The sequence below is a fragment of the Lonchura striata genome, chromosome 3 (genome assembly GCF_050655825.1).
Source record: "Lonchura striata isolate lonStrDom1 chromosome 3, ASM5065582v1, whole genome shotgun sequence".
Taxonomy (NCBI): domain Eukaryota; kingdom Metazoa; phylum Chordata; class Aves; order Passeriformes; family Estrildidae; genus Lonchura; species Lonchura striata.
Genome location: NC_140705.1, coordinates 26,333,782 through 26,354,488, shown reverse-complemented (window position 1 = coordinate 26,354,488; position 20,707 = coordinate 26,333,782). Strand labels below are relative to the sequence as shown.

Genomic DNA, 20,707 nt, shown 5'->3' with positions numbered 1-20,707 from the left:
ACCCCATTATTCTAAAAGCTATGGAATTTCTAAGTAGTACATACAAAACACAAGTGATGATAGACAATCAAAACTAACTCTACTTCTCTATCGCTCAGCCTTTTCTACCTCGAACAAAAATTGCACAAGCTAGATTGTAACTAGAAATATAACTGAAGTTTAAAAATCTTTGAGAGAACAGTCTACAAATCTGAGATCCAGTCACATTCTCACCTGATGACAACTTTTATATTTTCTAAACAAGTAATCATTCAAGTGCCTTTCTAAACAGCATCATCACCAGCTTTGTACTAGAGGCTCCTAAATTCCGATTGCCATATTAAATAATTTTATCTTTTTAACTCCACCTCCTCTATAAGGGGGAAAACAGAGCAGTAAATAACTCCAGTTCAACAAGTTAAAAAACCCATAACTATAAAAAATAAGCTAACATGAAAAATTAAAATATTTTATTAAAATATTAAGTATCTTGAGATATTTTGATTAAAGACTTTCTGACTGCAATTATTATAACCTAATTTAAAGTAAAAAGAGATTATGCAAATAAAATTAGACATGCTAACCTAATATTCCAATGCTGTTTGGCAACGCCATCATGCTTTTGTTGGTGAAGAACCACATTATTAATCTTATGTAGGTAAAAGGACAAAAATCTCAAAAATTAGTTTAATGACCATAAGCAAGACACTAAATATTTATTAAAGAAGAAGTCTAACTGACTCACACCCTATGGATGTCAGCTTCTAGCTGCACTGTATGAAAAAGGGAGCTTCTATACTGGAATTCAAACAACCAAGTTAAATTTATAAATGTTGGGGGTAGGATTTTAAAGATTTGATTTACTTCAAATGTGCAAACAATCTATAATCACCTTGCGCCATTAAACGTGGTGATTTCCTTGGTGATGTGACTGATGGTTCTTCAGCACGGCTTCTCAAATTCCTATTAGGTAAAGCAAGCTCATCATCATCAATGGTGTCATGACCACTCTCTTTAACTCCTTCTTCATCCATAGTATCATCAAGACCAATAACTGGAAAAAATAAACAAACAAGAAAGAGCCTAAAACTTAAAATGATCAAAAAATGTTGCAGCTATAATGCTGAGTTAGACAGGGGAAAAGACATTAAAAAATAAATTTGCCACCTAAAATCAAGCAAAAGAGGAAAAAAAAAAGAATAAAGGACAGAAAATTCCCATGTAAGGCAGTTTCAGTGGAGAAGAAGATATCACCCACAGCTTAAAACTTCTGTAGATTGTCCTCATAGCTTTTTTGTGGACTCACATTTTATTGTGGTTTTTTTGCCACAGGAAGGTCCCCAGTCTTAGAGGATCAGCTGCCCCTCACTGTCCCTTCCCACCTAAGAAAAAGTGAAGAAAGGTAAACAGCAGGAAGAGCTGATCCAGAAGTGCAGAGCACAAAAATCAGTCTGACAGGATACCATTTTAAAACTCTCAGCCCCAGCCATATCTGTGCCTGTAATGTCTTTTTGGAAGAGCTTTAAGTGCAGCAAGCACTTAACGTCCCAGGAGAGAAAGGGAACTTTGTCATTGGTGAACTCCTATCCTCCACTAAGCTGAGAAAGGTCCCAGATGTTGCTGCTGAAAACTGGTTTCCTAAGAAGCAGTCAGGTCACTACATCAGCCATTCTCCTCATTTGCTCTAAATTTAGTTCTTGCAGTGGTAGCCTCTCCTACTTAAAGATCCTATGTGTGATTAATGAATCCTGGTCCCCATGGGATGCAAAATTTGTGAGATCAAGCCAAACACCCAAGTGACTTTATGAAACATGTAGGAAGGTCTCACAAATATAACAGAGACTCCAAACAATCAAGTATGCCTGTTTTTCACTACTAAGACACAAACCTTGAAGGATTTTTAAGATAAACTCACATGACACATATAAGATATCTAGAAATTTCTGAAAATTGTTTACTTAAAAATTATGTAAGTTAACACACAGCACAAAAAAGTAAAAAAGCAAGAAGTTAAATTAAAAATTGTTAGGATTTTTAGACCAGCTCAGAAAATCTGTCAACTCCTGGTCCTCTCAAGTCTGATATTACTGCAATTTTAAAAAATCAATGAAAAAATAAACTAACCAAGCAACACGTTAGAATTTCAAATATTAGAAAGTTTTTTATCAGCCTCTTCAGGAAAGCTGATCATGGCATCAGGCAATCAGCAGTCCAAACCTCTCTAATCAGATGGGTGCCAGAAGCTAAAAGCTAGGAGTTTCTTAAGCTAACAATTTATGGTCATTTATTTTACTTTAACCATTATCTTTAGTTACTGCATTGTACACATCAGTTACAAGGAAAAGTGTTTGTGGAAATTACTGTCTACTTCCACTCTTCAATCCACAGAGCCACCTTTATATCTGTATGTGTTTACAAACATACAGATATCACATGCAAGGTGCATGAGGCTGATAAATTTGGTCTTACTCCACTCAAGAGTGTTCCTTAATCATTTATTTGCTATAAGCTACATACTGGACACACTGGCAAAAAAATTACATTGTCACTGCCCTATTAGACATTATTTTCCCAGTAAATATCTAATACTGGCCATTGTCTAAGATGAAAACCTGAATGAGAAGGATCCTCACTCTAACTCCAGCTGCCCACTCTTGTGTTCTCAAAGATTATATCCTCCCAGCAGCTCTGCACTTTGGTATTTGTGTTTTCATAGTGTTCCTGCAAAACACGAAACTAGCTTTTGAGTATAGACTGTGACAAAAGAGACTCACATCCACGTCTGTTCTTTCTGTGTAGAACTAAACTACTAAACTATTGAAGATAGCATGAAAAATAAAAACTACTAGGACGGCTTCTGAAGCAACTCTGGAGCATATTAAAGGGCTGACATTAGTCTTGGGCTTTAAAACATTCTTGCTCAAGTTACAGAATTTCTACACCCTCCTTTATTAATAACAAGAGACACATTCAGTCCATTATTGACAGACACAATGTGAAATATTAGAATTAAAGTATTTTCATACTTACAAGACTCTGTGCTGCAGCTTTAATTTTACAGAGGAATTGAAGCACAGAATCTTGCTAATTTCAAACCACCTGAGCTACAAGTCAGCTAGTAAAGACAGTTTCATGAGGCCCCTGATGAGGAGCATTCCACACAGACCCTGCTGGGAAGAGAAAAATGACAGAGAACAGCAATAGATACAAAGAAGACTAGGAAAGTAAATTATGAAGGAGACGTGGAGGTAAAGAAATAACCTTAGGAAAGGTAAACCAACAAAAGCAAAATCAGAAAGAACAAAAAAAGCAGAGATGATCTTAGTAACAAATATCTAAAAATTATCTCAGCAATAAGTTTAGAAATTAAAAAATAAAATAGGAAAAATAAAAAATGAATGAAGAAAAAACTTATCTGAATAGGAAGAGCTGCACACCAGTGTACAACTGAATACATTGCAAATGAGAAAAGTATGAGTCACATTCAACAAATCTATACTGGAAAAGGCACCACTGACCTTCACCTTACCATTGTTTTTCCATTACTCATAAAGTATCTAAACTTCCAAACTGCTGGGCTGTGCTGACTTTATTATATATGTTATACCATAATACAACAACATATAGTAAAACCAGTCTACTCACAAATTTAAAGCAAAGTTTTTCCTATGCTAAAACAAAAGCATGACCATCTTTAAATTCTTAAGCAATGTAAAACTTACAAAAATAAGTCTTACTTTCTAGTGAAAGAGGAAATAAGGAGAAGGAAACACCCCTAAATACATAATCAAAAACTATGACATTTATAAAACTTTATTTTTATTAACATAAGACTTTCCTCGATTATTTTCAGCCACAACTAAGACAGAAATACTCAGTTTTTTGACACACTAACCAAGGTAAATATCAAGTGTAAAAATAAATTTCTTCTCTGTAGATGTTAGCCCTGGATTTCTTTTGCTTAGGCAACCACACCAAACAGAACATCACTGTTGTTCCTGCTTTGCACTGCTGTAAAACACTATGTCCAGCTGAATCAAACTAATGGCAGGAATGTGCAAATCCACAGTAAATTCCATATAAGCATCACAGATTATACGGAAATGGTTGGACATTGTAAAATTTCTGCATTACATGGGAATAACAACACAGAGATGTAACATAATGCTTTAATGAAAAGAACAGTTACAGTCTAAAGCAGTTACCTAACACATCTAGGTAAACCTTCAGAAGAGCTAATAAACTCCAGTGAAACAATAAAACAAAGAAAGTGGTATTTTGTCAGTAAGTCTCAAGATCGTATATGAGGTTGGTATACTTTCTCTGAGAAACCTTTTTCCTATTGACATTTTGATGAATATGTTCAAGAAACAAGATTAGAAATACTTTCTGCTAAAAGAAGATATATTTTCAAGATAAATCATGTGACTTATGACACAACTTACATAAGGAAACATCAAACTCCAACTGTTTTGCAAGTTTGCCTGTAACCCATTGAACTGAGAATTTGCCCGCAAGTATCTTGAGCTGACTGTCCAGTGCAAGAAAAGAATCACAGTAAGTAATGTGAAATATTAACTAAACACTTGCTCCCATTCTCCATTAATGTCTGTGTTGCAAAGAGGTAATTTTACAGTCTTTAAAATAAAGATATATGAAAATAAACTAGGATAAATAAACTTAATACAGCATGCATCTTGACAGAGGACGGCATGCCCATTTTATTAAAAAGATGGAGCTACATCACAAGCCTGCTGAATAGCAGTTCTTTAGTGATACAACCCTGTTACACTGGAAATAAGGAACAGAAAACCACAAATTTCAACAACAAAGTAAAAAAAACCACATCAAACCAAGCACTTTAATGTAAATTAATTAATTTTATTAAGAAGAGAGTCTTCACGTATTTACACATTGCTAATCTAACTTGCTTTGCAAATCTTAGTACAGATTCAACCTCTCTCCACCCATGAAACTGATCCAAAGGCATAACTAAATACTTCAGAAGGACCTAAACTGCAGGATATAGGTAGTTTGCCACCCACAAACAGAAAAAGGCACAAAATAAATATTCTCCAGGTTCTCAGTAAATTTAAATTTCATACAGAAAAGTTACTACATGGGTTATAAAACACTGTGTAGCTGTTTATATGGTCAGCTTGGAAGAAGGAAGGCATAAAGAGGTAAGAAAACTGAGAGAAACTACTGCAGACCAAATTTTGGAGTCTCAAAGTTACATTCAAAATTACTTCAAATGGAGGAGGAAAAATACACATACATTTGGCTTTAGTCAAAAGAGCCTGAACTGCCTAACACAGCCAGATGTCACACCAGATAAAGAAAAGAGTACTTGTAGTCGGAAAAATTGGTTTGGTTTCGAAAATTCACTAGGTAATCATAATTTTAGCAGAAGCAATGCTGCTTTTAACAATACTCATGAAAACACAGGCTAAAACTAGAAAAAGCAGACTGCACTTTTGGAAAACACTTTCCCAGCAGCAATTCAGAGAGACAGGAAAAAAAGGGCAATTAAAAAGACATCGCTAACACATTTTGTGATTCTTACAGCATCAGTCTCTTTTATCATTTATGGTAAGTACCTGATTTGATAAACATACCCATAAACTATATTAGTTAAAAGCTTGATTTTAATATGAAATCTAGAAATGTCTCCAGATGATATGTAATTAAAATTCCATTCCCTGCAGTATAACAAACCAAACTACCCCACTAAATGACATTCTGAAAAGCTACACAGTTCGTGATTACCTATTTAATTTACCAAGAATTACCAACTTAGTACAAATGCTAAGTTATTTAGCTCACTGGCATGCAACCAGTATGACCTGCTATGCTCACAGGTGGATAAGCTTCCAGCATGTCTTCCAGCAAGAAGAGAACAAAATAGAAAACTTATCACTAGGGTACCATTCAAAGTTGCAATAAGTGTGTTGCTCTTAAGAGTTCTGTCATATTCTAAACTTCAGAGTTTACACTTCTTATCAATGAATTGCTCAATAAGGTAAAAAAAGAAATCAAAACAACCTCAAAAGCATGCTTCCACACCCACTCACACCACTCAAACATTTAAGATGGCCAAGAGCTGTTCTACACAACATAATTTTCTACATTGGTCATGCACAGCTTGTAAGAACAACCACCCGACCAAACCAACAAAAAGAAGCATAGAGGAACCTAAAACGTGATTTAGGACACTTCTGATTGCTTCAAGAATTTGGATTTCATTTATTTCTCAAAGTTTCATTTTGTCCAATTCTGTTCTTTAACTGGCAAGGAGAGCAGTTATATCAATTTCTACTATCGACACGATGTCTTTCTGCTGACACCTACTTCAGGACAGGAAGAGCCCTCCATAACTGCCAAGCTCCTATGAGTTACAGTGAACAAGATGTAGATACTTTGAACCTTGATTAACAGAGAGAACAGAACTTCTTAACTGTGCTGTAAAACCACCATTCTCCTCAGTCTAAGTCCATAAACCAGCAACCTAACTACATCTTTATAGTTTAGCAGTCACCCTTCACAAACACATTCTAAAAAGAATTTCAGCATAATTTGACCTCTACTCTATTTAGCTTGTGAGAGTTGTGAGTCATAAAGAGCTATGTCTACCTCTGCTCAAAGCCATAACCAGGATCACCCACAAAGAATCTTGTTCCCTTATCTAAATATGTAATTATTCAATCAAAGCTAAAAAGATAACCCCATGCTATTACTCTAACCCTGTTCTGTTGCCCAGTGGCAATTATAGAGCAAGCTCAGCAAGTTTGGTCTGTTCTGTCTTTGACCAACAGTGTCATCTAACTAAAGAAACTATCTTAATCCAGCACAATCTGGATTCAGGCAAAGAGAGAAACATGAGACTGCCTTATTGGTACTGATACAGTTCTGCCTATCAATAGATAGGCAACAAACATCCATTGTCATAGTCCTTCTATTTGTCATATATCAGTACTGCTGACTGAGATGCTTGATACAAAAAAAGCACGGACCTGGTGAACTGAGTCCAGAGGAGGCCACAGAAATGACTGGAGGGCTGGAGCACCTGCCTGTCCTTTGAAGAAAGGCTGTGAGAGTTGGAGTTGTTTGGCCTGGAGAATAGGTGGACATCTCATTGCAGCCTTTTAATACTTAAAAGTGGCTTATAAAGAATTATGTGAACAAACTTTAGTATAGCCTATAGTGACAGGACAAGGATAATGGTTTTAAAATACAAGAGGGTAGCTTCAGGTTGGATGTAAGGAAGAACTTTTTCTATTATGAGGGTGATGAAACACTAGAAGTGGTTGCCCAGAGAGGTGGTACAGATGCCCCATGCCTAGGAACTTTCAAGGTCAGGTTGAACAGGGCTCTGAGCAACTTGATCTAGTTTAACATGTCCACTGCAGAGGGGCTGGACTAGATGACCCTTAGAGGTCCCCTGCAAATCACATCATTCTATTATTCTATGCTACTATTCATCCCAAGAGATGTAGTTATACTTCAGCTTACAAAACCTGTGTTTTCTGGATAGATGTCTCTGTATTTTTTATAGGCATGCACTTGAACTGTCTAAAGGACATACAATCAGTTGCTAGCAGTATCCATCACAAACAGTCAGGTAAGAAGTAACTCACCATAAAAAGAGTGTAGTATTAACAAAAAACTTAGTTCTTGATGAATGATGTGCAGTATAAACCCTAAAACTGAGCAAAACATATTGATGAGTAACAACTTTGGATTAGGCCAGTAAAAACTCCCAAAAAAACTGTCCATGTAGCAGTAAGAAAAAGAGCAGAAAGCAAACACACATTCAAAACCAACCAAAGAACAAGCTTTTGAAAACAAAAATACATGATCTCCAAAATAAAGCAGAGAAAATGTCACAATCTTGAGAAACTAGGCATGTGGGTAAGAACTAGGTCTGAGTCAAGCCCTTCTCATATACTCATGTTCACATAAGAAATTTCACATTTACAGAATTGGGTTAAAGGCATATAAAGATAGTATTTTGTTTGTTTGAACTCAACTCAAATCTGCTTTAAAAGAAGTATTGGTGAGACATGCCTTCTGCCCCTCCATTTTATCTAAAGACCTGATTATCATTTTAGCTACAACCCTGATTCCTCAGTTTAACTATTAATACCTTTATCTCTTCAGCTTGCTCACAGCAATCAAACAAGCTGTATCATGAAACCTGCACCACTTTAAAAGTTCTACGAAACAGAATACATTCCAGTTATTCAAGAAACATCAAATATAATAAATCTATCCTTTACTGGTCCTGTGAATTAATTTCCATGAGGACTTTGCTCCTCTTAAGCTGTTTAATAGTCTAGGCATGGGTTATGCAAAATATAGAATATATTAAAGCAAGTTTTGTCAGGAGAGTTATGCTTTTTTACTTTTTAGACAAACTGAAGTTGGTGTACAGATAAGCTTCCACCTAAACTGGGAAAAATAGCTTTTGCAAGGCTTAATTCATATAAAGGGTACTACCATCTTGAATAACCACACTCTTACCAGCAGACTACATCAGCAGTGTTAGATCACCAGGTGTGTCAGACAAATCAATCACAACTATATGAATTTTAAAGGAAAAAAGACAAGCGAAGAAACCATACTTCAAACTGATACTCATTATTCTTAACTAAAAAATTTTAAGCACATACTACAGTCCTACCATGTCAGAATAAGGACAGTTCTTATCAAGACCTACAAAGAAAAAGCAGCAACAAGAACATTTCATGTTCTTTTGGATACCTACATTAATTCAAAATTACACATTCTAATTTATTTACTGAAATGTGGCTTTCTTGGTGCTTTCAGATTTAGAAACAAAACATTAAATTAATAAACTCAGCATAAATCAAATCAGCTTTGAATCCCTTAGTCCTCTGACAGCCTGAAATAGCAGCCCCCAAGTAAATGCATTAACCCAATTATTTTTAAGGACTTTGAAAATTATTACTGATTATTTACGTATTAATAGTATTAATTATTGCACTGCTGATGACTTTCAGGAGAAATACACACCAGGAAGCGTCTGAAAGTTTCTCCATACCTTCAAAAATATCCAGCTGTCCCCTGTGAGCTAATTCAAGATTTTTAAATGCAGTACAGGTTTACTGGAGGATGCACAGGATGCAATATAACAAAAGAATTTGCAAGTGAGGTGGAATTTGGTTTAGCTGTGTACATTATACAGTCTTACGCATATTAAGAGGGATATGATTTTTGTTTGGCAGGTTACAGATAAAAATGCATAGGAGTATAGACTATTGCAAGCACACAAAAGCATTAATGATGGCCTCAAAAATGTTCTTCTAAAGTAGGAAAAAATTGCCAAATCTCTTGTTTTGGCTTGATAGCTTACTTTTGCATTGCTTTAATCAATATAATCTTTGATTTACAGTTTTCCATTATGGAATACCACCTAATTTAGTGAAGGTGAAAATTTAGTCTGTTAGTAACAGTAAAATATATATTATATATGGAAATTATAAAGGTTTTCAGAAACAGTCCATAAAACTTACTCAAGATAACAAAATATTGATATAATTATATAATCTACTGCATTAATCTACTACACGTCTAGTAATGAAGCTAAAAAATTATGCTTTTTAAGCCTCCAGTCAAATAAAGAACACTCCTAAGAATAGAGTATATTTTTGTCTCTATCATCAAATTCAGTGTAATTATTTCAACTCTTCAAAATATTAATAATTTTGGGGATTGGGGCATCCTTTTTTTTTTAATCTTCTAAAATTACTCAATAAATTCTGAGTTCTTTTTTTATTTAAAACTTTGCTCTAAATTGTTCCCAAATCAGGTATTCCAAACAGTAAAAAAAGATTTTTATTATCATTCTAGAGTCTTGAAGCAAACCAAAGCAAAACACCCAGAATCCAGAAACAGCTCAGTACCAGAAGGCCTAGCACTAACAGAGTAACTCTGAGGTCAGAGCAGCAATTTGTACAACTCTCCTGCTCCTACTTGCTAATCCAGAAATATGGTATTTTTTAAACCAACCAGTGACTTCAGTGATCAGGCACAGTACCTTCACTAAACAAATCTTGACTTTCATTGGGAGTAACTGACAGACAAAGCCTACGATATTTCTAATCCATACAAGGAGCTTTCCTCTATTGTCACACTATGGAATTAACAAGACTTGCACATAGTTTACATACCAGGTATGTATGAAGTGCATTGAAAAAGGGCAGCAAGGCGACAGAAATCCCAACTTATTATTTCTACATTATGAAAAAGGGTTGGTACTAGAGTGAAACTGTATTTTAAATTGTAATCTTAAAAAATTGTAAGATTTACCTGTAGAACAAGGCATCTGGAAATTGGGGTCATTGCTATCCAAAACAGGCAAACAGAACTGGGCACTTGCAGATCCTAGCATAGGATCCTTATCGCTGAGCATGTTCTTCAGCGAATCCTCTAAGACATTTTGACTTGTACTAAAATCCTCACAGACTTCATTCTCCAGGTGGGATTCTAGAAATAGGGCATCATCTAATTGTTCAGTAGGAATTAAATGGTTAAATGTATCAACTATATCCATGAAGACTCCTGTGTGTCTTTCAGCCCTATAGAAAGACAAGAAAAATACCATAAGAAAATAAGCTACAAATTGTAAAACACCTAAGACACCAGCAAAATTTTTGGCTCTTGTGTTTTATAAAGAATGCTTAAGGTATTTCAGAATTATAAAAACAAATAAAAAACTGCTTATGGCTTAGTATGGCTCACTGCATAACTAAAAATCAATACCCTAATTATTTTTAAAAGAAATTCCATGCTAATCTCCTCTATCAGTATCCAAGTACTGACACTTCTACAGAGTGTGAATAACAAAGGTAACTAAACAACTCCTTTCTAAAATTTGTTTAAATCTTAACCAGCCCAAGTGAGTAGGATACCAGAGGAGGAGGATATCAAGAACAAGTGAACCTGGGGATAGCAGCACTGTGAGCATGACTGTCCTCTTTTTAAATGTAAAATTGTGAGGTCAGCTTCCACTAACATCAGCAGAGAGCTGAGAAGGTTCCAGAGTCTGCTATACTACTAATATGGCATACTACTGAGAACAACTGTGTTTCTGTTCAAAGAGCAACTACCATGTACCTCATAGCAAGTTAGCATTTTTAAATAGCAAGGTTTTATTGCTACTATTTTTCATCAATCAATACAGTAAATAAAATTACATAAATTTTATACAAAAATCTTATATCAATCAAGTACATGAGAATTCAGAGATGACATCAAAAGGAGGAGCCTTTGAAACTTCAATTTTGAAGAAGTTTAGGTGAACTTATAGAAGTCTAAGGAATTGTATACAAAGATGGCAACTGCATTTTACAAGGAATTCTTTATTTTCTAGATCTTCTTAGTAATGCTGCAGAACTGCAAATACTGAAGCAAAGACTTAACTAATAAGTATGCATAACTAAACAACAGAATGGAAAAAAAGTCAGCAAAACACTTAAAGTGTTTTGTGTTGAAAGTTTTGCTTTAGCATATACACAAAGTGGAGAAAGGTAATATAAAAAATATGATCAGACAGGTAAGAAAAATGGAGCTGTGCAGTACTGCCTGGCTTAATCTGGTGTACAGGCTAGTCTGAAAAGCCAGTTTTTGGTGCATAAGACTGTTAAAGCTTTTGGAAACAGCAAAAGGACACAAATACTTTCCTTCTCCTTCTTCCACCATCCTCCTCCCACATAAGACAATTATTTTTTTAGAATGAACACACTAATTATAGGAAAATGACAAGTGAGAATTGGAGTCTGCAGTGCTTCAATTACTTTCTGAATGGTTATTCCAGCAACCTGCCACTAAATAAATCCAGTACTTACTCATGCTTAATAGAACATTAAGTATGCTTCCTTAGACACATGAACAGGGCATTTCTGTTTTGGCAATCAACTGGGAATATCCTAGCCAGATACATGTAAGGGCTCTGCTACAATTTCAATCATATTGGTGCATTTTATTTCAAAAATTTACAAAAAACTACAGGTTTTAAGATGAATGGTGTTTCATTTTGTTTGGGTGGGGTTTCTTAGGGTTTGTTTGGGTTTTTTTTTTTTTTGTTTTGGTGTTTTTTTGTCTGTGGGGTTTTGTTGGATTGTTGGAGTTTTATTTTCAAACTGTTTTTCTTCCTTCTCCCATAGGTCAGCTCAGAAGAAAGCAAGGGTCAGGTATACAACTATGTCTCTGCAGAGCATGGTATCTTTCCAATTTGTACACACTAACCACAACAAAGCTGTCTAATACACAAGGTCCTACTGACCAAGCAGCCAGAAAGAAGGAAAGTTTGGCCAAATCACATGCATTTAGTAAAGAAATACTAGACTTCAGCAGCAAGTCATAATTTCAAAGCACCCTCACAAAAAAAAATGACTGCTTTTATCAAGCAATGCAGTGCATCTACATATACACCATAGCAACTAGCACCTATAACAGCCAACATGGTTTCTGAAGTTCCAAATCTGGAAGCAAATGAAGAAACAAACTAACAGAGTAAGTACTATGCTTCACTGTATAATCTGTTTTTATTATTATACCAAGTAGTTACAACAATCTGATACTACACAGGATAAACTACAAGAGATGCAGCAGCTCAAAGATAAGAAAATAATTACAAATGCCCCAATACAGTACTTTAAAGCACCTGTAATGACAGGTTTTTTTCATATTAGCATTACATGAGCACAAGAGTAACAGCCACAGGACAAAATTATGGTGAATCCTGACATTAAGAAGTATCAATGACATTGCAATAGAACACCTACATATTGTGAGAATGCAAGAAACCTTTTGCATCCAACATTAAAAAGTGGCAGAAGTTTTGAAGACACTTAACAGATCTTTTTTCTGGCTAGGAGAACATTTACATATTTGTTACTCCAATATTTGTTGCTCCCAAAGTAGTTATGACCACTTCATAAAAAGCAATGTTAAGAAGCAAAGTTTGAGAAGAATAGTAGCTCTTGCTACAAAAAATCCCTCCTGACAGAAATTAACCTCTGTCTTCAGTAATGCAATGAAGAAAAATATTATCTACAGTTTTGTAATAATGGCTGTACCATGCAGCCATTCGAAACACTAAAAGCACTTTTGACAGAAGTAACTGTCAAAACAACTATGCATGCAGTGGCCACAGAAACCTTCAATGAGACCTAAGTAGCTAGCAGAGAAAATTCAAGAGGAATTTTACTGAAAACTTTATTCCTGGAGCCTATGATCAAGTATAAGGTCTACCCGAATTTTGCATCAAAAGTCAGCGGGCTTGCATACTACCACAAAATGTAATCTTAAAGAATTTGTTCTACCATTTTTAAAATACAAAGTTTATGCCAGCAAAACATATAAAATAATACTTCTGCTTTACCTAGTTCAAAAAACCACTGTGATTATTTTTGTAATTTGTACACTACCAAGCTATTTTAAAAATTATTTAGAACATTACTAGATTAACTATCATAAGAAGTATACAATCTGTGGGACTGAGGACGGAAGAAAAATTTCCTTAGCTAGACAGCTGTTAAAAACAGTTGTTGCAAGAAAAAAAATCTTCCCCTGCATAATGCCTTCAGTGTATGAATTTTGAATGGTTTATTTTGCAATTTAAACACTTTGAACATAAGCAAATAGACAGAGGTACAGGTAAAATCACAGTCAAAATTTTCATGCTCACTTATTTCCAAAGATAATCCTAACCCCTCAAAGGAAGAATGCATTACTCCACTAGAACACAGCTGTGTCCTCCACTTGAACCCTAGTGGCCAGTGCCTCAGCCAGGCTCCCAGCAGATTCGCACATAATCTGAAAAGTATGCACACAGAGCCAGTGAGGAGTGCTCATAAATTAAGTTAAAGGAGCAAGTCCCAGCCAGGCTCAGTTAAACTGCTCCCGGTCACTGCCTCCTGGATTGGAGCATGTACTGACAGTGTTATAGCACAGTAACATACAGGAGGGTCTGGGTAAAAGAGGAGCTCACCATCAATAAAAGCTTGAAGTATAGAGAGCATTCTCCTCAGCTCACTTAAAACATTTCTCTTGGACCTTCGAAAATTATTTGTTTCTATCAGTTTCTCCACTGCAAAAACAGAAGCAACAATTACAGAAGTAACATTGCAACAACTACAAAGTAACTCAACAACCAATATCTGTCATTAAGTGATACAACACTATAAACAACCCTGTTAGAAAGCACTACAGTCAAATATGACTTCTAGAATTTACCATATTATGTTTACCATAAAATTTCTTCATGCTCTCAATATACTTTCCTTTTACAGTCTGAGTCTTTCAGTTTAAAAGAAATAATTTCTTCCACTGTTGAACTACTTTATTAACCCAAGTATGCCATAATATTGCCTCAAATCCCAACAAATCTGTTATGAAATAAACATGCTGTAGGATCTGCCACAGCAGATTTTTTCTCTTCTCCCCATTTACCATATTTTCATTACATCTTTAACAGTTCCACATTATTTTATAATTAAAAGGTAAATAGCCAGAATGATCACTTGCTAAGAAAAGAAATTGAGATCTTGAACAAGCATATCCTCCCAAACTAATCTCAGAAGGGAAGGAAGAGGAGAAACTAGACAAGAGATGTCGTACATCTTTGAGCTTCTTCATTACTCAGTTTGTCTACGAAAGAGGCAAAGAATTACTTCAGTTATATTACTTTCTTAATCACAACTGAGAAAAATAATTTAGTGGAGCTCTCCAACTGCATCCACATGTTTCAACAATCTTATCTAAAATCCACTTCGGGCAGGGGTAATCACTATTTGTATTTATCACTAATCATTCCTTGTGTTTTTCAGCTGATGGACAGACCAAACATACTCTTGACTGCATTTTAAACTACATCTCCCTTAAACATCAGCATGTGAAAGTGTTTAATTTTTCAATTACATATTTAGATATATGTTAGATATACTTGTCTTGATTTTTTTAAATTTTTCTTTACATCCATTTTGTCAATTTTTTACAGTACTCCCACATCACTTATTTTACTAAGCAAATGTTAGGTTTCACTGTAATTACTCTCTTTCCTTCCCTCTCTGGCCAGGGGGTGAATTTAATATATAAGTTTACCTTTTAGACTTGACTTTCATATAGCTTATAGCTATATAGTTTATATTTTAAAGTTAGTAATATAAAATAGAAGCTTCTGTATGTTTAGTAATTGTCAATTTAAATCTGGTTTATGAAAGTCCTCAGCAGCTGGACTTCAAAAAAATAAAATATTTCTACAGAGAAATTTTGCCACAAAAGAATTGCCTGAGATGGAAACAAGGAGAGGCAAAAGCCTAAGGGAACCTAACAAAGAAAAAAACAAACAAACAAACAAAAAAAAACCAACCTCACACTGCATATTTAGGATATTCAAAATCCTAGATGTTGAATAGCCTATCTACTTTATTGACCTGCCTGAATAAGTGAGTCTGAAACTGCTGAAGATAGCACAGCAATACTACAATTCCTTCCATTTCACCGAAGTACTTTTCTGAATAGTGTCTGTCACTTCCAATTCGCTGAATCTGTCTAGTGCTTTTAAAAGCTTTTGTACATCTAGTTATTGACTGGATTATGTGAGAGACATTGCAACATTCAAAACACAAGACTTAGTCTCTGGACCTTGTGCTTATGCACACCAAATGACCAACAGCAAACTTTAGTCATAACAACTCTAACAGACTCCATTAAAAAGATTCATATTATATTTATTTCTTCAAGTAGTAAACTCCGGTAGGACAATAAACAAAGTGAACAAGTTACTTGGACGATTATCACCTTAGATGTCAAAACAAATGGGAAAAGTTGACTTAGCACTGTTACAGAAGAATCAGTAAGTAGTAATAACTGACAAAAACTTTTTATCAAAAGAGGGGAACTGCTTCTTAATTGGCATGCTATTAGGTAATAACACAAGCAGCTTAAAGAGAAAAAAAAAAAACCCTGCTCACACTGTGTGACAAATACTGTACCCAAAAGGAACACTCAAGGCATGAAATGTCTAGCTTTGTTCACTGGAGCTGTGATGTCAGACCACCCCAAGGGCTCACTAATACCTTGACACTTAAAACCCACCTACCAAACAATGTTATTTCAAAGCCCTGATGCACGTTTTACTACCATCCTCCTTCCTCCTACACAAACTTTAAAGTTTAAGCTCAAAAGTACCAAATTGAAAATTAATGCTAAGGCGCCGTGTATCCATATTGCCATGATTTAAACACTAGAAGCTGCATGCATTATGGTCATGGATATTACAGCATCAAAAACCAGAACAGAGACCCACTGTCTTCTGTAGCAAGAGATTTTACCTAGTAGTGTTCACAGTCCAAACACATTATAGAATTAAAGAGAAAATCAGTATCAGACAGTGCATCAGAGGCAGTGTCAGTAAGAAGGTATCGACTCCACAACTTTTTGGTTTACAACTCACACCAATGTGCTTTCTGCTCAAATCCCATCATCTGGGGCAGTCTTCAAGAAATAAATTAACTCAGAAAATATTTTTGACACAAGCAATGTGATCTATGAGCATATGAATGACCATCTAGCCACAAAAACATGTTTGGAACTATTAAAAGAAGACTTCAGCATCCTTTTTTTAAAAAAGGCAGATTCTACTTGTATAGAATATGGTTTACTGAGCTTTAATCTTTAAACCTCATCAAATTTGACCCTCTTCAGTCACTTATCTCCCAAAAACCAGAACACTGGCAAAAACCTGCCTAACAGGAACAGGTATGCAAATAAGCTTATTTGAATCATCAATATTGCTGTAAAGGAGGGCCAGGTACACTTTGCTGACAAACTTATACACTGAAACATCAACCCCATCAGGTATCCGTATGCCACCTGTTCCCTTATGTAAATCCCCTACTTATTATTTATTAATTTAATCCCTCATTTAAAATTTAAGATCTAGCTTTGAGTGACATCAAAACAAAGCCCTGCTGAAGACTAAAAAGCAAAAAATATTAATCTGAGCACTTTGGAAATTGTTAAGAAGCTCATCTATACTCTCTTTGTATTTACCTCACTCTGAAGTCTTCAGACACCAACTGACACAACTGAACAAACCCCTTGCTACTAAAATCTCAACAGACATAATAAATAATAATCACCTCCCAAAACCCATCTAGAATCTAAAGTTATGTGCTGCTCCCCTCAATGACAGAGCAGATATCTTACTACTTGCTATCATGGTATTTAAGAGAGCAGACAGCTCAAGATATTAGCTTTGTTAAACCTTCCCTATTCAAAACTAATTCACCAGTCATAACTGTACATCAGTGTGTGTACCTCAGTGAACAGAAAGGAAAAGTAAATTTCAAAAAAAAAAATTAATTAGATGACAAAGAAATGCAGAAAGAACAGAGAAACTTTCTCTTGATCATAACATTTCAAACTGCATAATTTAAAATCATCTTAACAGTCATGTTTTGAACAGTATAACCTCTCCCCAAAAGAAAAACTTCTCTCACACTCACTTTATAGCTCAAAGAGGCACACGGTGCTGCACTAAACCTTGTGTTATGTCAAAAAACAGCTTCACAGTGTGAAATGTGCAGTATGTAAATGTAAAATGTGAAGTTCTTACATTGCGAAACATTAAGTACATTGTCTTCTTTTCCTGGGCTGTCCCACCAATGAATACTCCCAAATACTGCAGAAACTAGTCATAACCAAAGACCCTACATAATGAGTCCCATTGCTGTACATAGCTTGGGAATTTGTAAGCTCACTACCTGGAGACATGTCACTGAAAAGAAAAAGATGAGGAGAGATTGCATTTCCACCACTACTGCTATTCTCTTTACTCTTCCACACTCAGGTTTCTTAACACTTGTTTCACGTATTTTCAGCTGGAACATAATAAAAAATGCTAAACTGTGTAACAGGTTACACCGATTATTTGTCAGTCACCAGAGAGAATATTTTCATTTCTAATACCTTTTGAATTTGTCAGTGTCTCTCTCATACAGATACATTGGGAAACACTTATTATAATTAGTTTGTTGGGATTTTTATTGGCAATAGTTAAAAGCTTAATGGCTAAGCCTTGTGAAGTTTTTCATAGAAATACGCCATCCATCACGTAGCTATATTGACACCATTCAGGAGAATGTAACAAGCTGTCTGTATTTTTCACTTTCTGCATCTATAAAATGAACTCTCATACCTCAGTGAACTTTATCATTACTACTTCATAGTATCACCTTTCAAAAATATGCCTTTATCATAAGAAAAAGCTTCTAATATAATATGGCTCTCCCCTAAAGCTTAGATTCAACAATATTTAGGTTGACTAGGAAAAATTAATGGAAAAAAAATTAAAACAACTAAAGAAATTAATCAGCTCAACTCTTAGCATAACACAAGTGATAGAGGTAAGCTTCTTTTTAAGAGAGAGACTGCAGAAATACAGTAGGTTAGAATTGTTAGTTTTTGTTTTCCTTAAAGCACCTTACCACCGTGTTGAATTACCTCAGCTAGCTGTGTTGAATTGAAATCTAGCCAGCATGGTTTGTAGTTAGGTGCCCTTTCAGTTTACAAATGTAAAAGGCACAAAAAAACCTGAATGATTGAGTAACAGGCAACAACAGCTGAAAAAAAATGTGTTCAGAACTCCATATTTATATGCATAATCTTTAAAGCTAACTATAGAAATTAAAAGCAGAAGCTGCTTGTTACAGAAAAAAGAAGAGTTTCATTGTGCATTACATGCACTAAGTGTAAACACCAGTGGAATTATTCCAAGAAATAAAAAAAAACATGATTTCAAGTCTGCCTTACATTGTGTCCCAAACCATAACAGATTCATTTATTAAGAAAAACAAACCATGAATTAGCGGCGCTAAAGAGATACCATATGTTTACCATTCTTACATTTAATCCTGAAATATTTCCACTATTTTGCAACGCTAACATTCATGTTGATAAAAGCCAAATGTATAAAAATTACATAATGAATTAACAACTACATAAAAGACACCACAACTACAATTTGCATGGTATAGCTCCTGTCAACCCCCCCCATTTCTGTCTTTCCTTACTGGTTCACTCCATAGGCTATTTTTACTAATTTAAATTATGCCACAGAGCTCTCTTCATCCAAACACTCCCTGCACGGCTCTAACAGGTCTCCCTTGTGCACACCATGCAGAATGAACACTCGCAGTCACATGAACGATGCCTCTTCTAAAGCCTGAGAGTTATTATGTGCATCCCAGTAGCAAGCAATGAACACACTGTCTCAGAAAGAAAACCTCATCCCAGAGTAGGATCTGGAAATAACACCAGGCTACTGAATCCCACAGCACTGCTGATGACCACATTTTCTCCCGCACTTCCTACAGTGAGTACTATACACAGGAGTTGAATACAGAAATTGTTGGTGATAATAAGTTTAAAAGACGGGAGGAGGCGCCCGGAACAGGTCAGACCAAGAGCAAGAACAGCAGGGTCTATATTGGCAATTACTTCTCTCGTCGGTATGGGACACCAAGGCATCGGCGGCTCAAAGGGTGAGAAGAGACAAACGTAGAAGGATCGAAACGTAGCAACTGCAGGGCATGGCCGGCGGTGTGGGAGAGCTCTCAGCAGCAACAAGACTGCGGGCAAGGAGCCTGCGGCAGGGCCCCGCACGGACACGGGGCGGGAGCGGCCGGCGCAGGCAGCGAGGCCGGGGCCAGAGCGCCATGTCAGGGGGCCGGGCCGGGCCGGGCCGGGCCCCGCGGGCGGCAGCCGCCGCAACAACCGCACCGGGGCCGCGGGGCCGCACCCGGGCAGAGCGAGGCGGCCGGGGAGCACCCCCGTGGGGCGGCCGGGGGGCACCCCCGGGGGGCGGCCGGGGAGCGCCCCCGGGGGGTGGCCGGGGAGCACCCCCGTGGGGCGGCCGGGGGGCACCCCCGGGGGGCGGCCGGGGAGCGCCCCCGGGGGGCGGCCGGGGGGCACCCCCGGGGGGCGGCCGGGGGGCACCCCCGGGGGGCGCCCCGAGGCCCGCGGCCGCACCGCAGGTCGCCTGCGCACAAGAGCCAGCGGCGGCGCCGCCTCCGCGCACGGCCCGTGCCGCGGCCCCGCGCTGGGAGCAGCCGCGTCCCGCCGGGCCGTCCCTCGCCACCCGGCCGGGCCTGGCCAGCGCAGGCCGCGGCTCTGCCGCGCAGGCCCGGCCCAGCCCTGCCCGGCCCGGAGAAGGCTGGGGGAGGCCGCGCAACGCAGCGGGGCTCTCCACCCCCGCTCCCGCCCTCCCTGCCGGCCCGGCCGCTGCCGCACCCGCAGGAACTCACCCGCTCCGCCGCCCAGCGCTGCCCCGCGGCCGCGGGGGAAGGGACGCGGCGGCCGCGCCACAGGGAGGGAGGGCGGCGCGTGCAGCTCCGCGGGGGCGCGCGCGCGCGGGCTGCCCCCGCCCAGGTGGTCGCGCCCGGCTCGGCCCGGTGGCGGCCGCGTGCCCGCTGCCCCGCCGGTGCGCGCCCCCGCGGCGTCCGGCGCGCCGGGCCCGGCCGCTCACGTGACGTCGCTGTTGGAGGGAAGGGCCGGGGGCGGAGGGGCGCGCGCGCTGCGCAGGCGCAGGGCGGGAGGGGCGGAGCCGCGGGAGCCCGGGCCGGGCCGGGCTGCGCCGCCAGCTGCGGGACGGGCCGGCTCCGGAGAGGTCCCCTCAGCGCAGCCAGCCCTCGTGAGC

General features: G+C 38.0%; 1 protein-coding gene across 13 annotated transcripts in view; it reads right to left on the bottom strand.

Annotated features, from left to right (window-relative positions):
• PHF3 (PHD finger protein 3) overlaps positions 1 to 20,473 on the bottom strand; it is a 49,919-nt gene extending 29,446 nt beyond the window's left edge. Inside the window, exons 1-5 of one of the 13 annotated variants that reach the window (XM_085574718.1) lie at positions 20,316 to 20,364; positions 13,997 to 14,095; positions 10,312 to 10,580; positions 7,617 to 7,685; positions 872 to 1,033 (exon numbers count right to left, since the gene is read on the bottom strand). In XM_085574718.1, coding sequence (XP_085430844.1) covers positions 872 to 1,033; positions 7,617 to 7,685; positions 10,312 to 10,555 — 475 coding nt within the window. In that variant the 5' untranslated portion in view covers positions 10,556 to 10,580; positions 13,997 to 14,095; positions 20,316 to 20,364. Of the gene's footprint in view, positions 1 to 871; positions 1,034 to 1,285; positions 1,362 to 3,009; positions 3,147 to 7,616; positions 7,686 to 8,502; positions 8,560 to 10,311; positions 10,581 to 13,996; positions 14,096 to 19,509; positions 19,749 to 20,315 lie in introns of those variants that run through there. The other 12 variants (XM_085574719.1, XM_021525687.4, XM_031504422.3 and 9 more) reach the window with 12 other exon arrangements.
• Positions 20,474 to 20,707: the final 234 nt, after the last annotated feature.